At 34.8% G+C, this 23,120-nt stretch overlaps 1 protein-coding gene across 1 annotated transcript; it reads left to right on the top strand.

The window, feature by feature from the left end:
* Nucleotides 1–4,628: 4,628 nt before the first annotated feature.
* ADAMDEC1 (ADAM like decysin 1) lies at nt 4,629–21,790 on the top strand. The gene is made up of 14 exons (XM_044268097.1): nt 4,629–4,808; nt 6,791–6,906; nt 7,798–7,874; nt 8,558–8,636; nt 10,297–10,373; nt 11,791–11,977; nt 12,196–12,258; nt 12,930–13,001; nt 13,280–13,449; nt 13,810–13,891; nt 14,580–14,710; nt 15,901–16,078; nt 20,060–20,145; nt 21,423–21,790. Exons 1-14 carry the CDS (start codon nt 4,760–4,762, stop codon nt 21,427–21,429), a joined length of 1,374 nt encoding a protein of 457 aa, XP_044124032.1. The 5' UTR covers nt 4,629–4,759; the 3' UTR covers nt 21,430–21,790.
* Nucleotides 21,791–23,120: the final 1,330 nt, after the last annotated feature.

Here is a 23,120-nt window from a genome sequence, read left to right as displayed (position 1 = left end):
CAGATATATTCAGAAGATTTCATCTTATAGTAGTAGAATAAACATTCTTTTCAATATCTGTACCCTCCCCCAGATAAGGGAAGTTTTCCAGTATAATTTGCTCAAATAATCTTTCTGCTCCTTTTTCTTTATCTTCTTCTGGGATTCCTTTCTTACAAATGTTATTATGCTTTATTGAGTTGCTGATTTCCCCAAGTCTACATTTCGTGATCCAATACCTTTCTTGACCTCGTTTTTTCAGCTTCATTATTTTCCATAATTTTGTCTTCTATACCACTGATTTGTTCCTTTGCTTCATCCATCCTCATTGTCTTTGCATCCATTTGGTTTTGCATCTTGGTTATAGCATTTTTTAATTTCAGCCTGACTAGTTTTTTGTTCTTTTATCACTGCAGTAAGGGATTCTCTAGTGTCTTCTATGCTTTTCTCAAGCAAAGCTAGTACACTTATAATTATTTTTTAAAATTCTGGTTCAAATATCTTACTTGTATTTGTAGTGATTAAATTCCTGGCCAAGACTTCTTCCTATTCTTTCTTTTGGGAGAATTCCCCCATCTTATCATTTTGTCTGGGTCACTGTTTTGGGGTATATGGAATTGTTAGGAAAGCCTGTTTTATTCCTGCTCCTGAGAGTAATGACTATGTTATGAAGAGGTCCAAAACAAAATGAAGCAAAAACAAACAAACAAAAAAGAAGCTAGATCCTAGGTGTGTTTTGGCTTGCTTGTTAAAAGAAGATAGACCCAGGGTGAGGGGGAAAAAAAAAGAATAGATTTTAAAAAACTAAAAAAAAAATTCTTTCACAAAGTATGCTAGATTCTAGGTGTGTGTTGGTTTGTTCATTAAAAGAAGTTAGATTTAAAAAAGAGGAGGGGGAGCTAGATCCTATTTCCCCTAGAGTTGAAGCTTTGTGGCACTCTATGATCAGGAGACAGTGTGAGTGAGGAATTTGTGCTAGCCTCCTGGGGAAGGGACCTGCTGCTCTGATTCTCAGATGAATTTGCCCTAATGAGGATGCACCTGCAGGGCATGGGGTGGGGAGAGCACATAGGACTTCATGAAAACAGATCTGGCCTCCACTGTGTGATGCTGTTTTGCTCCCTAAGTCAATCAGTGCTGACGGGTGTAGAGAATGGCATTGCCCCACTTTCTCATCCCTAGGGCAGGGACCTCATTCCCACTGCTCTTCAGGAAGCCCTCTCAGAAGAGCAAACAATTAGCTCTCTTGTGTCCCAGGCTTCTGCCACATTCCTGCCTTCACCTTGCCTGTTTCTGAGCTGTCTACCTGCCAGGAGGCATACCATTTGTTTTATTTCAGGCACAAGTGGCTAGGTTTCAAAACTCCAAATATTAGAGACCTACATGGTCTGGACCTATGTTGATCATTTGGGGGGAGGGTCTTATTGTACTGTTACCAGTGGCTTCTTGTCTCAGAAATCAGTTGTACAACCATGAAGCAATTCAGAATTTATGATAAAGTGCAGCTAAAAGCTGACATGAAAGTCTGCTGCCCTCAGGTGGTGTCTTTGTTCCTATGTCAGGGCATAGGGAAGCATGCTGGTGCTACTGGTTCTTTTGCCGGTGGAGAGCCTGTGCCACCACTCCCAAATATACTCCAAGGAACTTCCCTGTGACCCAGGGGATCCTTAGACCACACTGCCCACTCCTGGGTCTCCACTCTCCTTCCCCACTGGTGTACCACTGATTCAGCCAGGCACAACCCTGACCATTGTGCAGACCTCCAAAACTTCAGACTCTGTGCTCTGTTTATAAAACTTACAGTATTCAGGGGTGCCTGGGTGTCTCCTCCAGTTAGGCATCTGACTCTTGATTTCAAATCAGGTCATGATCTCAGGATCATGGGAACAAGTCCTGCATTGGGCTCCATGTTTTGTAGGGAGCCTACGTGGGATTCTCACCCTCTCCCTCTGCCCTCCCCCATTCATGCTCTCCTTCACTCTAAAATAAATCAATAAAATTTAAAAACAAAAACAAAAAACTTGTGGTAATTGGCTCCTCCCCTTTTCCCAGTCAATGGTTTTGTAAAAGTTTCTCTTATGCAATTCCTTCCATGTGTTTTCTCTCCCTCCCTCTCTCTCTTTGATAGTTATCTGGCTGTGTTCAAGGGATGAAGCAAGCTTTGGGTCCCCTTACTCCACCATCTTAACTCCTCCTTCCTATTTGATTTCATCTAATATTATCTAGTTCTCTCTACTCACCAAATGATGGGCTTCTAAAATATACTCCAACACAATGTACAAACTTCAATTGTCATGTGTAGCATTTATATAAATTGTATCTGTTTATAGATTTACCTTAATTAGATCTTGTTGCAGGAATACCTCAATAGTAAGGATAGTATCAGGGTCATCTTGGAATGCCCAGAAATGTAGTATTAACTTAGAGTAAACTCAAAGTTAAGATAACTTACCTTGCAATACTGTTGGATAATTAATAAGCAAAATGAAATTCCACTTAATAGAGTGAAAGTGGAATTTTCAACTGAAATAATAGTTGCCAAAAGATAATAAAACAGCTCCCGAATACTGAAAGACATTACTTATAATTCTGAAACTATTTCTAGCTAAACTACCACTAAAGAATAAGGTAAAATACTATCAGCAAAAATTAAAGAAAAAACATAAAATTGCTTATCTAAGAAAATTTTAATGAAGTGTTTATCAAAGAACATGGTTAACCCAGAATGGTACAGGTTTAAATTGCACAGGTATAAATTCCACTTATAACTAGATTTTTTTTTTTTTGGAGAAAAACATAATATAATACTGTAGATCTATTTTCTCTTCCTTATGATTTTTCAACACTTTCTTTTCTTTGTCTTACTTTAAGTATACAGTACATACTACATCTGATATACAAAATATCATGTGTATATGTATATCATATTTATATGTAAGTGTTAATTGACTATATTATTCTTAGGTTTCTGGTCAACAGTAGACTAAATTCAAAAGTTTTACCCAGATTTTCAACTGCACAGAGGGTCAGCACCCTAATCACCACATTGTTCCAGGGTCAACTATATGCTTCACTAGGAATTTCTAGTTTTTTAAAAATTCACTAGGAATTTCTGTTTTTTTAAAAAGAACTGATGTTAAAATAACCTGTGAGCAAGGAAGTGGTATATATGTAGTGATTTCAATTAGTCTCATCTGTATAAAACACACAACTAATGATAATGACTAACTTGGGCATGAGAATCATGATAGAAAAAAATATCTGACAACAACATGTAAGGTGTCAAGGAGTGGGTTATGGTAAGAGTTAAACTGTGCCAAAGTCTTTATTATTTGATACTAGAGATGTTTATTAATATTATATTCTATTAAATTTTAATGGTAGCCCCTATAGAATGTTGACTTTCTGCATCAGCAAAATAAGTATAAAATTACAAAGAAAACTTAAATGATTTAAAAGAATCTAAGAGGACAGAAAACAGGCTAGACATAGAGAAGTAACTATAAAACGTACAATTATGTCCCAGTAAGTCCGCAAATATATTGGGAAAAATAGCCTCAGCAGTTGAAGAGCATAGATTTCTAGATTGGGAGAACTATAAAGTGAAATGTAATTTGGTGATAACTCTCTGAGAAGTATTGTGTCAATGTATATGAAGAATCTCACATCAATTTACCTTTTTAAACTAAGTAATACCATTTCTAGCACCTAGTAATTTATCCATAAGAGGTAATTAGAAGTGGCAATTGAAGAAATATACACATGCTGAGACATGCATAAAACACAAAAATGCTTCATGCTGTGAAAAAAATAGGTTCTCAAAACCCTCTATACAGTAAGAACTAAAGTTTATAAATTTTAATTTTCTTTTATTTATTTTATTAGCAAATAAGAAAGATATAAAAATGTCATAATGTTAAAAAAAGTTCTTTCCCGCTAATGGGCTGTTGGGTAATTAACTTTTTTTCTTCAATATCCACTTGATATTTATGACCATGAAAATGCATTATTTTTGTAATCAGAAAAATACTGTAATTTTTTTGCAGTAGTGTGCTTCAAATGTACTTCATATGCAGCATAATTTGGTTGAAGCTCATACTGCCAAGAGAATTTACATTACAGATTTCTTCTATAGTCTTACATGTGTATGTGTCATGCATGTATGTGTATTATCTTGTACAAACTTTATAAAAAGCTTGAGGTAGGTGTTGTTATTACCAGTTTTTACAGATAAGGAGACTAAAGGTCAGAGAGATTATAATATGCAAGTTTTTAAGATTTTACTTAACAGTTGTTTTGTAGATTCTGTGTTCTTTGTGCCAATTTCTCAAAATATATATGGACTACTAATATATATATTTTTTTAATTTATAGATCAATTTTTATAAGATTACCGAATGGCAGTTGTGGTGATTCAGTTTGGTGAGTAGGCAAATATGTACACAGGGATCTCAGTCTCAGTTGATGTTTTCCCACCACTATAGGAACACCAGGTCCAAGCAGCTGTCCAGATATAAATTCTTTAACAAGCTGTAACCGCAGATATAAACACCTCTCTTAAAAAGGAACATTATCATGATCTTGACATTGCAATTTCCCAACATCATTAAGAAACATTCCCTAATTTCACAAAGAATGCTTGATGTTTTTCTTGTTTTTTTTTTTTTTTTTTTTTTTTTCCTTCCAGTTTGTAAAGAGAAGTAGGGGAAGATAAAACTGGACTTCTAGAGAGACCAGTTTCGTGCTGTGTGGGACTTCTCAGCTATCTGCAGCAGGCAACATGTCTTTGGCACTACTTTCTGTCCTCTGGCTCATCATTCAAACTCAAGGTAAGCACTAAAATACCGACATTTTATACAAAAGTCAAATTATTTAATGCATTTTTAAAGTAACATTGAGAAAGTAGCATTCTTATATTACCAAAGGATCACTACAGTTTGCATTTTGGTATATTTACTCAATTTACATAAACTCCATGCTCATAATCAAGGTGTTGTGATTGGTATAATAATTTAGTTAGGATATACCTGAAATTTTACTTCTCATTCAATAATGCTACTAGATCTATAATTGTATTTTCTAAAACACACACACCAAATAACACAAGAGGATTAACTTCCAGACCAGAAATTGAGAATTTTCTTGCCATCTCCAATGTTATCTTGAATAACATTGATTATTTTCTACTCCAGAAGGAGAAAATCATCTATCAAGATACAATTTGACCAAAAACTGTGCCAGGATGGATGACAAGGGAGACGTTTAACTAAAATTAGTGTTAAATTAGACATAAATATAGTATTAAGCAAAATTAAAACTTAATTGACCAACCGAAGAGTTAAAGTCTAAAATCTCCTAAAATTTATTCTAATCTCAACCCCAGCAACTCTTTCCATTAATTGGATTCATATTCTCCACTGATTAAAAGAAAAACTTACAGTAATATATTTATAAATTTCCTGTTCTCCTGTGTAATGAATCCTTTTGGGGATAATAGAACTCTGGGGGCTGAGGAGGAGGAAGTCTGGTTGATAATTTTCCTTCAGGTTCTCCACGTCAGCCAAGTATTAAACTGTTCGATGTTCCCAAAGTCACCCTGTCTTTCAGTGGGAAATTGGCTCTAAGCACAGACATTTATCTTTGAAAATGGGAACATTTAAAAATAAAACTGACCTTATGATTGAACAATTAAAAGAAAAAGTAGATAAGCTGCACCTGCCATCTTCCTAGACTGGTGCTACCTAATTTTACATATTTTATGTTATTCAATTTTTAGAGTAACCTCCATTTTAGGTAAGTAAACTGATAGGAAAGCAAAATAACTTCTATAAGGTCATTTAGGTAGGACTTGAGACCATAGCTTTTGGCTCTGATATCAGTTCTTTTCCTACTACACAAGTAAAATACAAAATTGTCTATGTAATTATCATACCAAGTATATCAAGAAGGACATTTAGCCTACTTGCTATCTAATTTTCCTACTTGCTATTCGTTACTTTGAAATTGCTCCAGCAGCGGATAACAAAACTTTGTTCATATGAAATCTGAAGTCTTGAGGCAAAGGCTAATGAAAGAAAGAATATAATGGTTTATTGTTACACTTAGAAATAAGTGGTTAGTAGAGTCTTCCCTAAAAATGAGGTATTACCTGCTTATGACAAATTTTATTTTTGGAAGGGGTAGTCAGGGGTTACACCACGAAGAGAAAAAGACATAGAAAGGAAAAACAGATCTCTGAGAACACGGAGAGAAAAATCTACAATTTTGAAGAGGACTACAGTGGAAGAGGGAAATGGACTACAGGGCAGACTCCTGGCTTCTATAATCTCCCATGTACTGAGAAATCATCTGAAGAATTATTTCATCATCTCCCTGTCTTTCCAGAATAAGTAAATAGAGCAAAATAAAATTTCTTTGTTATCATAGCTGATAGGAAAAGGAAGAAGGAGAACCTTGCTTTTCTTTTCTTTTCTTTTCTTTTCAAGATTTTATTTATTTATTTGACAGACAGAGATCACAAGTAGGCAGAGAGGCAGACAGAGAGAGAGGGGGAAGCAGGCTCCCTGCTGAGCAGAGAGAGCCTATGTGGGGCCCGATCCCAAGACCCTGGGATCATGAAATGAGCGAAGGCAGAGGCTTTAACCCACTGAGCCACCCAGGTGACCCAGGACCTTGCTTTTCTTAATACTTAATTTCTGGATGAGAATTCAGTCTTTCATGCCATTTCAACAAAGGCAACCAACCAACCCAAACCAAAACAAAACCCAAGACCTTTAAATGTGTTATGTTAATATTATCTCTTTTTCTCTAGCAATAGCCATAAATCAAACATCGGAATTAGAGCTCTATGAAGTAGTTCATCCTAAAAAACTACACATTTTACACAAAAGGGAAATACAGAACAACCAAACAGAGAATGGCAAAGAGGTAAGTAATGTGAATGATAGTGGGATTTCACAACGATAGAGCCAATAAAGTGCCTTTTTACTAATAGAGGTAATGCCTAACAGTTTAATTTTGAAGGCCATATCCATAGCTCCTCTACTACACAAGTAAAATACAAAATTGTCTATGTAATCCAGGAAAGAATACAGGATTCTCAGAAACACATTTAAACAGTAGGAAGAGAGTTAACTGTTTCAATTGATCAGAAAGAATAAAGCTGCTTAGACATTTCTCCAAGTTTGGAGGCTAAGGGGAGGGCATAGGAAAGGAAGCATTTCTGGAATGTTTCTAGAAAGAAATGTTTCTTGCTAAGTTCACCAAACCATACCCTCACTTCCTGTCCCACAGAATTTCCTTTTCCTTGGGCATTTTGTCTATAACAGAGAGTTCAATATTATATCATTAATTAGCAAGATTTATAAAATTTATTAAAGATATTAACTCTTTGTTACATTGTTACCAATATTTATAATTTTTACCTTAGTTCTTAGTAGTTCTTAGTTTATTTTCTTTAGTATATTTTGTTTGGTTTTAAAGTAATAAAAATACGTGCCTTATTATTACATCACTAGTGATCCTTTAGGAAACACAGGACAGTATATTGTATAGTTAGGCAAGTAATAAGCCCCTATCTTACACAGTAAAGTTAGTTTAATCTGTGAGTATTTTTGCTGCATTATTGTATTTTTTGGAAATCCATCTTAATGTATGATTTGTGTTTTATTTTACATATTTTAACTATATATGAGAACTGTTTTATACTATAGGCACTTGTAATTATTCTTCTATATATGACAGTATCATTATATTATAATTATTTCAGATAGACTAAGAAATACAAATTGATATCAGTATATTATTAAACATTTTTAGGAAAGATATGAACCTGAACTTCAGTATCAGATAACATTAAATGGAGAAGAAGTTGTTCTTCACCTGCAAAAAAGCAAGTAAGTTGTACTTCCTGAAAGTCTAATCGCTAGATTATATTAACAAAATAGGGAAAAATAAACCTTCTTGAGACTCTATTTAGTGTGATTTGAGATAGAAGACATGAAACGTTGAGTTTTAGATGTTAATTAGATTGCATTGATGTTAGCTAAGACGGTTGTTGCTTTCTAAGGAAATTACATGCAAAATATAAACAAAGAGCAACACAAATAATTTTTCTTCCTTAGTACTTCTAATTAATTGAAAATCTTTCCTACCCATATGAACTCAAATTTTTGACATAGCTTTCCACTATTTTTCTAAGAACATTTGTAAGGGTCATTCAGGGCACAGAGCCTGGGGATGTGACTTCACCAAATTCTACATCTCTCTGATACAATGGTCTTTTATGCATGTTTGTAACCCAGCACCCTTCAGGGACCCTCTGGAGGCTGGGATTTTGATGCAAAGAATCCCAGAATAACCCTTTTGAGAATAGAAAATTTGCAGCTGAAAAGTATCTAGGGGCATTTATTCCCTTGAATCTTATGGGCATAATTAATGCTTTGATTTGCTTCAGCAACAGAGTGTCATTGTTGGAAAAGGGTCAATGAGTCAGAATGTCTGTTGTTTCTCACTGTCTCGGGAACATTATCCCTTATTACAACCCTAAGTGTACCTTGCAATTTTCTGAAATTTGCAGACACATCCTAAGGCCAGACTACACTGAAACATATTACTCACCCAGAGGAGAGGAAATCACTACAGACCCTCAGAACATGGTAGGTTCTGAATGCTTTCTAGGATTCTTTCTGGGATCTGGCACTTATGTTGCAAGATGCATAGTTGTGAGGACAATTAAAAAAGAAATCAAAGGACTTGGAAAGAAAGTGCTTGTCTCTGACCAATGAGACAACAGATGAGAAGATGAAAAAAAAATCATAGTCATCTTTTTTTTTAAGGTAAAGATAGGAGGAGGCTTCCAAGTATTGCATTTGTAGAAGCAACCACAAGTTCACTTCCCTCTAAATGATCTTGTCAAAAGTTAGAAATATTCTGCCCAGTAGCTTCTTGAAACATCATATAGCTATTTACTATTTTTGAATAATATATGCATATATCCTGAGGTCAGAAATGGAATATTAATCACTTAATATAATTTTATATCTCATTAAACCACCACGCCATAGATAATGTCAAGGCCTAGATGTCAGACGTAGAAAATCAATGCCAAGGTAAGAACAGGAAGAGAATACAAAAAGATAATCATGGGGTGTTACCAAGCTAAGTGAATTTCTCAGAGTCCCTCTCCTTAGACACTCCCAAACATAAATCTCTATAAAAAGACAAAACTTCTGTCACAGAATGGCTCTTTGTTCCCTTCCCACTAACACTTCTCATTTCATGGATTTCTTGATTTTGCTAACATTTAAATTAACTCGTGCTCTTGTGTGAATGGTTTATGATATCTTAATTTGGTACTTTTTCCAAGCCCTCTACAAGAAAATCTTTACGATGACGAGGTTTTTTCCAAATCAAGAAAAACATAGATGGAATTTCAGACCCTAAAACGAGTCAGTTTATTTTGAACAAGAGTTTATTCAATGGCTTGAATAAATTTATTCAATTTATTGGATCATACATAAGTATACATAAGTGACCCCCTAATTCATTTATATAAAGCACCAACCATGTCCAAATCTCTAGTTGTGAACAAAGTTTCTGTGGTTTTGATGCTGGTGAAGGGATTGCACTAACATACCAATTAAAACAACAAGTTGGACCAGCCCCATGAAGGGCTTAGGAGTGGTAGTGTGACTCCTTGAGAATCCTGGAATCTAGAAAAATGGTTACCTCATATAATTGATATGTGATGCACAATGTCTTAGGAACTCTACTTTTACCAGGAGCCCTCTTAAGTTCACACTCCTTGGACTTTCCTTTTGTGCAATCAGTGCCAGAAAGTCAATTCAACTATCAAAGATGGAATTTCCAGGGTCAATAGTAGAAGAAGTTGTAAAATTTCTAAAGTTCTCACTATTTTCGTTTCTGGGAACTGGTCTGGCTGGTACCACTATTTGAAGAACCTTCCTACATACGCAAAATAACAGCTTTCACCACAGCCATGATATGTTTTTTTTTTTTTCCAATTTATTTATTTTCAGAAAAACAGTATTCATTATTTTTTCACCACACCCAGTGCTCCATGCAAGCTGTGCCCTCTATAATACCCACCACCTGGTACCCCAACCTCCCACCCCCCCGCCACTTCAAACCCCTCAGACTGTTTTTCAGAGTCCATAGTCTCTCATGGTTCATCTCCCCTTCCAATTTACCCAAAAGCACATACCCTCCCCAATGTCCATAACCTTCCCCCCTTCTCCCAACCCCCCTCCCCTTATTCTTGTAGTTAAAAAACATATTTCTTTTTTCCATCTTTAGGAACATTGCTTCTATAAAGGACACATACTAAATGAAAAGCGTTCTGTTGCCAGCATCAGTACTTGTAATGGGTTGAGGTGAGTCACCTGCAAAAATGTTAAACATTAAGTACCATTCTTTACACAGAGCTGAGTCTTCCTGGACATCATGTCTTCTTATTACCTTGGTAAAATCTTCTGCATAGATAAAATGCTGTCAAACTGAAGATTACAGTATAACACTTGCAAGCATTTTATAATTGTGTTTAACATAATTTTTAACAGTGTATGTGTTCACAGACACATGCGTGTATGTGATATTTCTGTTCACAAAAATAATTCTTGCCAATTAAGGAAAATTTGGAAAGTAAGAAGAAGTGCAAATAAGAAAATAACAACCACAAAATTGTGCTTAGGAGCGACCAGTATCACTAACACTTTGTCATACTTGCAGTCTTTATGCACATAGATATATATATCTTTTACATAGTTGCAATATGAAATAAAATATATATAGTTCTTCTAGATAGTTCATGCCACAGTATATCATAAGCTTATTCTTATATCATGAAATGTATTCACAGATATAATTTTTAATGACTATCTATCCTGTATTTGTAATCCTCCATCATATGAATTCACTTTGTATTTCTGAACTTATTTCCTTACTAAAAAGAATTCTTTTTTTTAATTAACATATAGCATATTATTTGCTTCAGGGATACAGGTCTGTGATTTGTCAGTCTTACACAATTCACACACTCAACATAAAACATACTCTCCCCAATGTCCATCAAACAGCCACCCCAACTCTCCACCTCTTTTGCCTCCAGCAACCCTCAGTTTGTTTCCTGAGATTAAGAGTCTCTTATGCTCTGTCTCCCTCTCTGGTTTCATCTCATGTCATTTTTCCCTTCCTTCCCCTATGACACTTTGTCCTTTTTCTCAAGTTCTTCATATCAGTGAGATCATATGATTATTGTCTTTCTCTGATTGACTTATTTCGCTTAGAATAACAGCCTCTAGTTCCATCTACATCGTTGAAAATGGCAAGCTTTCATTTTTAAAAAGAAGAATTCTTTAAGCTACTACTAGTTCCAACCTGTTTCTCTGGCTGATTTGCTAATGATTATTTCTCTCCTATGGAGTTTCAGCATCTAAATGCTTCTTTACTCTGTCCTCCACGATATTCCTAGGACCTGCCAAGAAATGTTTGCTAAGCATATAAATAAACTATGGACAAATATTACTGAACTTATGATATAAATTCTAAATTCTTTGGGATAGCTTCATCTTAACAATTCTTGTTCAGAATTTTCTAGTAAATAATATAAAATTTATTTTACTATTGACAAGTACTGATTATAACTTAAATCAGCAAAAGTTAGTTGGAAGACCTATGAATGAAAACTGCATGCTTGAGTTTAGGATTTAAGGAGAGGTATGCTCTGTTCTGGTCAGTATTGTGACTCCGTGTGGCAGATAATCTTGAAATATGAGTCTCTGTATATCACAGGGGGTATTTTACACACCATGACCAAAGATACATGATAAAGCCTCTGAAAAGCACAGACCAAGAAGAACATGCTGTCCTCACATATAACCAGGAGGAGCCAGACCTGGCTAATTATACTTGTGGTGTAAGAAGTGTTGGCAGGAAACAAGGCCATATTCGAACCTCCAGGTCACTCAATAGCCCAGAAGTAAGTATAGATTTCCCATGTCATCATTTCTTCCGATTATCTCTGCAATGAAATATGGTATACCATTGTGTTCAACAGTTACTCCTATAGGCAAAACCTATGGTTCATTTATTTATTCTTTAACTTAATTTCCCTCTGGAAAAAAAACTCATTGGAATTTTTTCAATTTTTTAAGATAAAAAATGATTATTAATGTTGTCATTTTACTCTTTGAAAAGGAAAAAAACTATCTTCAGGCTGAGAAATACATTGATCTCTTGTTGGTGCTGGATAATGCCTTTGTAAGTATGAAATATACATGCTTCTTAGGTGGCTAAGTTGACTTTTAAGTTTTCTTATCAAATGGACAAAGGAAATAAGCTCTCCTCGTTGAAAATGCAGACTCTGGTCACCTGACTGTCATGTCTTTTCTACATGCCTTGCTGGTCTTATTCATTCACTGACCCTTTAATGTCCATCTACTGTCAATATATTCAGATATTGAAAGTATACTTAATACCAGATAGCTATAAGAAATCAACTATAATGATAAAAAATGGGTTATTAAAATATTTTTAAAATTCTCACTCTATTACAAAGTAGATGCAAAACTATATATATTTTACAAATTATATTTGTATCTATCAAAATACTATAATCTGTGATCCTAAATTAGCAAATACTGCTTTATAATCAAATTTTAATAATATTGAATTTGTTAGAAATATTAAAATTATTAATTTGATTTCTTTAACTTAGAAATGGAAAACACTGAAATATCTAAGAATGCCTACTTCTTTTCTTACCAAAAAATTCTTACCTTTAAAAAGAATTTGTTGAAACAGTGTTATATAAGTCAGACATGAATGAATAAACATTTATTTATGTTGAAATATGTAATTTTTCTTAAAAATGTTAAATTCTGTACTGTGTCAACTTTTTAAAAATTATGTTTGTATTTTGTATTTTATAGTATAACATGTATAAGGGGAATCTAACTTTGATAAGAAGCTTTGTGTTTGATGTGATGAACCTACTCAATGTGGTAAGATATTTGTCCTGTAAACATGTATTTCTATGTTGAAGCTTGGGGCTTCCCTATGGTTTCACCAAGTAAGGAGCTGGGTGGGTCACAAGGGATTAATGTCAGCAATTTTGGTAAATTTATCAGGCCAGGTTCAATATCAAGGGAAAATCACATGTTACTTCTAGGATTTCTATTTTCAAAACATGAAACACCTATCCATCACTTATGTTAACAAAAGATCTAAGACAATAAAGAAACCTCAAACATTTTCATGAAGAAAAATGTTCTTCCAACAGATTTATAATACCATAGATGTTCAAGTGGCATTGGTAGGTATGGAAATCTGGTCGGATGGTGATAAGATCAAGATAGTGCCCAACATTGGTGATACCTTTAACAACTTTCTGAATTGGCATCGTTCTAACCTGGGGAAAATGAAGAGACACGACCATGCACAGTTACTCAGGTGAGCATATGCTGGCCAGGGTCGGGTGTATGTAGGCAAGAGAGAAGAGTTATCCCAAAGGGTTCTTGCCAGAGATTTCTGCTCAATTGTATCTCTCCAATCAATTGTCAGAGAGCCTGAAGTTCTACCATTAGGAATTCACCTATAAGAATGTGAAGACCCATGTCATGTTTACTAAAATGGATTTCTGGTTGTGGTGATCATCTGTGATCGTATAATGCTGTGGAAGAGCAGAAGCTTTTCTGGAGCCTAGCAAATATAAAAAGGGTGGAGCAACATGGGAAATCTAAAACATAACTGACAAAATCTAATGGTTCCAAAGACTCAGATTGTGACAGTATACCTGTAATTTTCATGCAGTGGAATTGGCTTCAGAAATGGACGTGTAGGAATGGCAGCCTCGAATTCCTTGTGTTCCTCAGCTTCTGTTGCTGTCATTGAGGTTTGTAAACTCATAATAAGACTCTCTGTGGTCCTGTGTCCTCTATGAAGACCAGAATGATGCCTTGTACAGAGTTATCACAAAGAACATTTGCTGAGTCAGTAAATAAAAGTAGAAATGAACCTACTGGTAAATAGTTGCACTGAAGATACCTTGGATTATGAAACAGAATATCTCCTTACATTGGCCCTCCCAGTAGTCTTCATTCTTTATTTGATATTAGGGAATAAGAATAGGAAGATTGGAACAGAAAGGGAACCCAGATGCCCTCTGTGGCCTGAGCCAACTTCAAATTAATGATCTGCAGTATCAACGGTGAGAGAGGTTAAAGAGGTCAGAGAAGGTGCATTTTGGCGTCATACAACCAAGTACTACCAATGTCAAGAATTATGACAATAGGTTTTGGAGGCCTTTGAATATGTAGTATGGTACTTCCTACAAAGAATGTAATTACATTAATTTACTCATCGTTTACCAAGAACTCCTCATTAGCTCAGAAAATATTTATTGAGCACTGATTCAATGGTTGAATGCACAGGAGTCAGCCATTTCAAATGGTAATTCGACATTTTACAATAGCCAATGCCAGGAAAAGGAGCTAAATGACATTATTTTTCACCTGTTGAACTAATTTATTAACCTAGAAAATAAATGAACATAAGTAATAAATGTTCCTTTTTTTTTCCAGGCTAGCAAAAAGAATAATGTGGCTCTTGTAGGAGTGATGTCACATGAGTTGGGTCATGTCCTTGGTATGCCTGATGTTCCATATTATACCAAGTGTCCCTCAGGGAGTTGTGTGATGAATGGATATCTGAGGTGAGATCTTGTCATCCTTGAGAAAAAATATAAATTTCTTAAAACTTAAAGAATTCAGATGCAGTCTATATAGTGAATGTGTATTTTTTTTAAAACAAGAGCTGTGAATCCCATTAATTCACCCTATAGCCTCTTGATGCCTAGGTTTTATCAGCTCATCAGGGCTCATTGTTTAAGATTTCCAAATATGCCAAGTTAGAGATTATGAGAATGTTAACCACGTTATTTTAACTTAAAATAATTTTAACATTAAACAACATAGTTTTAAACAATAACCAAGATATGAAAACAACATAAGTGTCCATCAATAAATGAATGGATTAAGAAAATGCTACACACACACACACACACACACACACACATATTACTCAGCCATAAAGAAGAATGAAATAGTGCCATTCATGTCAACATGGATAGTCCTAGAAGGTATTATGCTAAGTGAAATAACTCAAACAGAAAAAGAAATTTTTACTTATAAAGGCAATCTAAAAGATAAAACTAATGAACAAACAAATGAACAAGCTAACAAACAGATAAAAACAGAAATATGCTCAAAATACAGAGAACTAACTGGTGGTTGACAGTGGGGTAGGAGGATGGGCAGAACAGATGAAGGAGATTAAGAGGTACAAACTTTTATTAAATAATAATATGTTTTCTAAAAATATGTATCTAATTAAAATGATGACAACTTTCTTATTTGTCTCCATTACTAATCCTCATTCCATTTTTATGTTAATATTAATTCACTTCTAATGCCAGTCACTTTGCAAGGACTTGGGACAGAAAAATAAAAAGAATACTTTGCTCTTAAAGTGCTCATGAATAGGAAGAAATACATCCTAAGTCTGCAATTATTTCCTTTCACTAATTTATAATTATTATTTCTTAACTCTCAGCCCTCGATGGTGATCCCAAATGGTAAGACTCATTCATCGTTTCTGCCATGTATAACGGTACTGAATCCACACAGGGATTTAAATTCTTCCAGTTCTACAAGCTCAGTATCTAGGGAAACAATTTTCCAACTAGTGTAGTATTTATGCTCCTTCGTGCTCCACATATAACATAGTACAGTCCTAAATGGAAAATGAATTTGGAATTTCCACTGAACCAGGTGATATAGTTAGCCAAGTCAGATTCTCATGTTAATCTATCACTAGATATCATGATTTTTCTTCTGTTTACAGTTCAAAATTCCCAAAGGATTTCAGTGTATCCTGCCGTTCACATTTTGAGAAATACATTTTATCGCAAAAACCAAAGTGCCTCCTGCAAGCACCAACTCCTAAAAATGTGATAACAAACTCAGTGTGTGGGAACAAACTTCTGGAAGCAGGAGAAGACTGTGATTGTGGTTCTCCTAAGGTATGAAATATCCACAGTTTAAAAGTTTATTAAAGAGTTACAGCCGCATGGGAATTACGGTGTTTTCTTTTTCTTTTCCTTCTTCAAGGAATGGTTTTTGGAAATTCTTCTTAAAGACAAACATAGCATCATAGCAATAAAAAAAAAAAAATGGGCTTAGGCTTGTGGTTTTCTTCATTTTTTTAAAAAACGATTTTATTTGTTATTTGTTTCTTCACTTATTTATTTATTTAGAGTGCAAACTAGGGGAGACACAGAGGGGAGGAAGTGGGTGGGGGAGAGAATCCTAAGCAGACCCCATACTGATCACAGAGCCCTATGTGGGGCTCTATCTCACAACCTTGAGATCATGACCTAAGCTGAAACCAATAGTTGGAAGCTTAACAGATTGAACCACCCAGGTGCCCCACACTTGTGTTTTTAATACTTATTTTAGACATATTTTGAAAGGCATTTCAAAAGCCAGGATACACTTATGATGTGATTGTCTAAAGTTCAATGGAAAGAAGTAAATCGTTAACTATAACATGTCATTTATGATCCTTCCTAGACATATCGGTCAGAAATTCTTAAATCACCTAAAGTCACAGCTGATCATTTGTTGAGCAAAAACAATTACAGATTTAGAAGCAAGTTCTCTCTAGAGAGAACTCACCAAGCCAGTGTATAAACTAAGCCATAAATGAAACAGAGAAGGAGAGAAAGAAAAATCACATAAACCTATGGAAAACAGGCTATTAATATAAAATATATAAGATAATCTTTATAATTAATAATTATTAATAATTAATCTTTATAAAAATCTGATCCTTGCAAGGGATGAATGTATGTAAAGAATGTCTCTGACAAATATTTGTCAACAATCCCACACTAGTTTCTAAGAGAACATTCTGAGTTCCCAGAAATTTTCTTTTACTTTTAAGACTGAAAAAAATGAGCTACTATTTGAAGAGACTTTTTATGTCAATCTGCAAAATGAATGTTTATGTACACCATATCTCCTTTATTACTCACAAACCTTCATAATGGGTTTTGTTATTATCCCAATTTAGAGAAGTGAGATTCACAAAAGTTAAGTAACTAGTTCCAAAGATCCAAAGCCAATAATGAACGAAGTCTGTCACAACCCAAGATTAATTCATTACTTTAAGAGGCTCCATGACAAGGGGGAGGGCATATAATCTCTTTATGCTTCAGCTACTTATTCAGACATTTTAAGCTGTTGAACTACATTAGAAGATTTCATGGTGTACCAATCGTTTGTAAAGAGTATTGCAAAGATTCTTTTATGTATAATGAAATAAGAAATAATGGAAATGATTTGGTACTTTATAATAAATTAGATATAAGTTTATCTCATTCCTACTTGCTTGCATTCCCATATGGCTTCTTGGGTGGAAGACAACTATGGTTCACACTCCGGGGTACTTCTGATTTCATCGGGCCCAGGGCTTGTAGACAGCGCGCACTGACAAAGAGAGACAGAGAGAATGGAACCCTGTCTATGTCAAGGGTAGGGTCTAAAATTCGCTAAGTACATCAGCCAGCCCTCATATTGCTTCCATTTTGTGCTGATTTTCTTCTTACGGAATTGAATAAAACTAGAGTTCAGGCTTATGAACAGCTGAATTTTAAATATAAGTTTTTGTACCTAAAAAGTAGTATATAACCTTTATATAGTATCTTTTAGTGAATAATCCAAGGTTCCATGATCTCATATGCTATTTACTATTTTTATATATCCATTTAAGTCTTTTTCCAGATCTTAAAAACCACCGTTCTACCGATCGACCTAGATATTATCACGCGAGCATCACACACTATTTTAGTGACTTTAACCATGCAATGCATTTTAACATCTGCAACAGCAAGTGTGTTCATTTTTTTCTTTTTAAAGATTTTATTTATTTGACAGAGATTTTATTTTAAAAAATAAAAATATTTATTTTATTTATTTGACTTTCTCTGTGCTTACTTGTGATCTCTCTCTGTCACGAGAGAGAGTAGAGAGAGAGAGAGAGAGGAGGAAGCAGACTCCCTGCTGAGCAGAGAGCCCGATGCGGGACTCAATCCCAGAACTCTGAGATCATGACCCCAGCCGAAGGCAGAGGTTTAACACACTGAGCTACCCAGGCGCCCAAGGGTGTTCATTTTTTGAGGTGGAATTTGCATCATCATTCCTCAGTGTTCATTCTCCCATGTAGCTCTTGGTATTTTTTTTTTTATCAGTTTGCTCACAAATACAATTGAGATTCTGACTGAAGTATATTAAATTCATATTTTGCTCTGAGGGCCACCAGGATTTTCACAATATGATTTTGTTTTATTGTTTTATCTTTTCTATTTTTAAAAAGATTTTATTTATCTATTTGAGAGAGAGAGAGAAAGAGCAACAGAGATAGAGAGAGAACACAAGTGGGGTAAGGGGCAGAGGGAGAAGCAGACTCCCTACTGAGCAGGGAGTCTGATGTGGGGTTTGATCCCAGGACCCAGGATCATGACCCGAGCCAAAGGCAGATGCTTAACTGACTGAGCCACCCAGGCGCCCCCAAAATTTGACTGTTTTAAAAACTAGTTGCCGGGATGCCTGGGGGGCTCAGTTGGTTAAGCAGCTGCCTTCGGCTCAGGTCATGATCCCAGAGTCCTGGGATCGAGTCCCACATCAGGCTGCTTGCTCGGCAGGGAGCCTGCTTCTCCCTCTGCTTCCGCCTGCCTCTCTGTCTGCCTGTGCTCGCTCGCTCTCTCTCCCTCTGTCTCTGACAAATAAATAAAATCTATAAAAAATAAAAAATAAAAAAAAAAACAAAACTAGTTGCCTTTTGAGTTTCTCAGGAAAGTTAAATATAAAGTTCTTCATGTAGTTATTGCATATGATGAAGCTTATTCTGAAGTATTTTCTATTTTTCTTTTTGGTATTAGTATGCATAATGTTTACTTTTTGTATTGGGTTCTGCTGTATTACTCTTTTGATGTTATTTTACTATTATCTTAAAAAGCAATCTTAGTGACTCATCCATTGTTTTTAGAGTAGATTCTCTATTTTTTCCTGATGTCAAATATTTTATTACATATGAAGGATGAAAATGTGATTTATACTTTCCAATTATTATTTTACTTTCATACCTTTTCTTTCTCTCATAACATTTGTCAGAGTTTTCATAAAAATATAGACTATAAATAACCCATGTCTTACTTTTTATTTTATTAGATATATTTTTCTATTTATCAGACATATTTTCTTTCTTTATAGATTATTTTTATTTTCTAATCTTTGCCATCTATCACAATAATATTAGTTGTTTTCTACCCTCAGTCTCTTAATGTGATGGATGATATTACTTTATTCTGTTCTGTGGAGACACCCTTGCATTTTTGGTGGAAAAAAAACCCTGTATAGTTGTAATGGAGAGTTATTATATTAATAAACTGTTGTTTTGTTAATATTTTATTCAAGCTTTTGCATCTGTATTAAAAATTAAAATTGTGTATGTATATGTATGTGTATACGCATGTGTGTATGTGTGTATGTGCTTATGTGTGTGTGCGTGTGTGTGTATGCATATGTGTGCAGATATGTGTGTGTGTGTGTGTCATTACCAGCTCTCAGTATCAGAATTATACAGGCTTAGCAAAATGAATTGAGAATTTAAAATTTTTTTTCCCTACCTTCAAATAGTTTGAATGGTATAGAAATATTCTCCCTTGAAGTTTTAAATTAATTTACATGTAATATCATCTAGGCCAAATTTATTTGTGGTCATTCTTGGGTAATTCTATTTTTGTCCTTTTAAGAGGTAGTTTTCATTGCACTTAACATTGTTTTCTATTATTAAGCTTCCTCGGTCATTTCCTCTGGAATCTATGCAGTGGTATAATTTAGTTGAAAAAGTAAAATTTCTTTGTCATCTTGTACTAAAATTGTATGCACCTTGTCTATAGAAAAAATCCTGACCCCTTTCCCATTGTGTGTGTGTTTTACAGGAATGTTCCAATCCTTGCTGTGAGGCTGTGACTTGTACATTAAAACCTGAAGCTGATTGTAAAGGAGATACTCTGAACGATATCACGTAATACCTTCTTTTTCTCTTTTTTGTTCTCAAATATTTTCTCATTTTTATTTCCGGTTGGAGAATGATATGCTACCGAGTTCCACAATACACTAAAACACTATTCACTTGATATTTTTATTTATTAATTTTTTGAAATTTTTTATTTATTTTTAATTTTTTTTTACTTCACATTTTTAAAATAATTCAATTTTGGAAAGGAAAAAAAATAGCCACCATACTAAACAAAAACAACTCAGGGTTGTGTGTATACTAATACACTAATGAGAAAAGTAGCTACATGGTCATCTGTGAGATGTGAGATTAAGACTGCTTAAATCTATGCTGAAAACTCTACCTTTCTCTTAGGTTGTGACGATTTAGAGGAGAGAAAGAAAAGTTCCTTTAAAAAAAACCCCTCTGTTGATGAGCACATTTTACTCTTGATTAAGAATTGATAATTGTAATTTACAAGGTAGTCAGAAAAACAATAACATTTAAGAACGTATACTGTATGGTTTGGCGGTTTTACTTCTTTTAAAGTGTTTCAATAAGCAGTAATCCACATATTGCTTTTGTATTTTATAGAATCTTAAATCAGTTGGGCTAGGGAACTCAAGTTCTCTGACTGAATATAGTATTTGTTTCAATGAAATTAGTCTCTGAACAACAAAAAATCATGAATGGGGAAAAACTCAGGATAAAATATATGGGAAGTGTTATTACTCCCCACCCCCTTTCCTGAATCTTTTTTGGAATTGAACCTGCAGAGACATTATAAAGGGACTAATTCCTCAACTATCACTTCCTTAAGAAAGAACCAGCCAGATCCTAAGACCAAAGCAGCACTCATTCCTTCAGCAAGCCCCACTTGATATAGCCTGCTGAACCCCACGTGTGGTCCACTCTGCAGGGAGTTCTGGGAATTATGCCCATTTTCTTACTTGGTCAGAGAGACAAAAACTTAGCATCTCAAAAGATATCCATTCAACCTCTCAGGGGCTTGGAATAATAGGTGGGCATGTTCCATTACTGGGCAAGATTGGCAATTTAGGTTCATGGAAAGGAGCTTGGTCTTGGACTCAGGAAACTGGTTCTTTTCTTAGTTCTGCCCGAAACTCACTATGGGACTTTAACCCAAGTTATTTAATTCGTGTTCTCATCTATAAAATGGAGTTAGTGCTGTTGTCACTCAGTAGGTTTCTTAGTATTATTTAAATTTTATAAATGTTATCAATGTTACATAATATTTTATAATTTATAATAACCATGGCTTCCATTTTTTTTCTTTTAATCAGACAATGAATCAAAAAATCCACTAGGACAAGAATCAAGAAATCTAAGCATACCAGGAATCTTGTACTTAGACATATTTTGGTTTTCACTTGCATGCATTATACTTCTTACATTTTTATCAGTCCAGCCAACAGGTAAACATACTCAGTGAAATTGCCTGTTTTCTAAAGCCTGATCCTTAATGTATTTTTAAGGATGGTGAAGATTGTTGCCTAGCTCTGCTCTTTGGAGAACGAAATAAATTAATCCTTGACCAAAACCCCTCACATCATGCAAGCTCAAGTCAGAACTGTAAAATTGCAAGTGGCTTCTGTTTTTACCCCACCCTCATTTTACTAGTATAGCCCATGACAAAATAAGACCCCTTAAAAGCAAAGCCTTTGATGGAAGAAGGTAGAGCAGAATTCATGTGTCATGGACTGACCCTCAGTATTCTACTCACCTTGCTCTTGGAAGTGTGGTAGTTGTCTGTAGCATGTCAAGATTAATTAAACATAAACGTTTTTCATTTTGTCATGTATAGTCTTCTCACCATCACGTAGTGTTAATTTTGAGAAGTCTTCATGCTCACAATTTAGCTTAACATTGAGGCATGCTTCATTTATCTGTTGACTTAATGTACCCCATGATGTCAATGAGTAAAACTACAGCTTTTTGAGCCTCTTGTGTGTGGTCATTTTCAAAAATGAATATTTTGGGGCTTCATTTTAGGTTTTCCTTAGGTGTTAAAGTCGCACATGATAATTTGACTATTTTCCCCATGGTCCTCTAACCGTATTGCCACAGATAACCAGGCATTACAATAGGGAGATGAAAAAAGAAGGTCCCATCATCTTTTAATGCCTAAAATGAAATTTCCTGAGGCCAGTCACATAAGAAGATGAGGATTTTTCCTGGAGGTTTCTTTCTTTAAATACTTTTCAACAATTACTTTAAAAAAATGACTCAAAATCCCATTGGTGCTTATACTGGGAGAACAGGAACTGAGACATACTTCTAAAGACTGGGCTCTGAAAAGAACAGTCTTCCAGAAAACCCTGCTTATGGGTGTCGCCCGTCTCCCCCTTCACTGCCTCACTATAATTGCTGGGTTTGGCACTACCAGGGCTGAAGTTGGAGCTGAAGCTGCATGCCCAGTGTCACTCGTGCTACAGCCACAGGCATGAACTGTCAATATTTTCACTGTCCACTGGTCGGATATAGACTTTCAGCTAATTCCTCCAAGACAAAAAGTTTCTTTGGGCGTATTTCCTTCCCCTACTTCATGCTCAGGTAAAGGTTTCTTAGAGTAAAACTGCCTGAGCTGCAAAAATTATAGACAGTGAGCATGTGAGTGTCAATTGTTAGATTTTCAGGAATATAGCTGGTTATGAAACACAACCATTACTCAAAATCAACCTGTATAAATTTGTAATTAAACCTTATAGAGTTCTCAGAATCTTCTCAGAGTTCTTCAAACAGAATATATATATATATATATATATAGAGAGAGAGAGAGAGAGAGAGAGCACATGCATGTGCAATATTTATGTATTTAACCATGGATATGTATATATGTATTTTATTATATACATTATTTATTATATATTATATATGCATATACATATTTATAGATATTTTGAGATTTATTATGAAGAATTTCTTATGATAGGCAACTAGCTCACCTGATTATGAATGCTGAGAAGTCCTGGAATCCGCCA

Source organism: Neovison vison, chromosome 11 (genome assembly GCF_020171115.1).
Source record: "Neovison vison isolate M4711 chromosome 11, ASM_NN_V1, whole genome shotgun sequence".
NCBI lineage: Eukaryota > Metazoa > Chordata > Mammalia > Carnivora > Mustelidae > Neogale > Neogale vison.
This window is presented reverse-complemented; position numbering and strand designations above follow the sequence as displayed.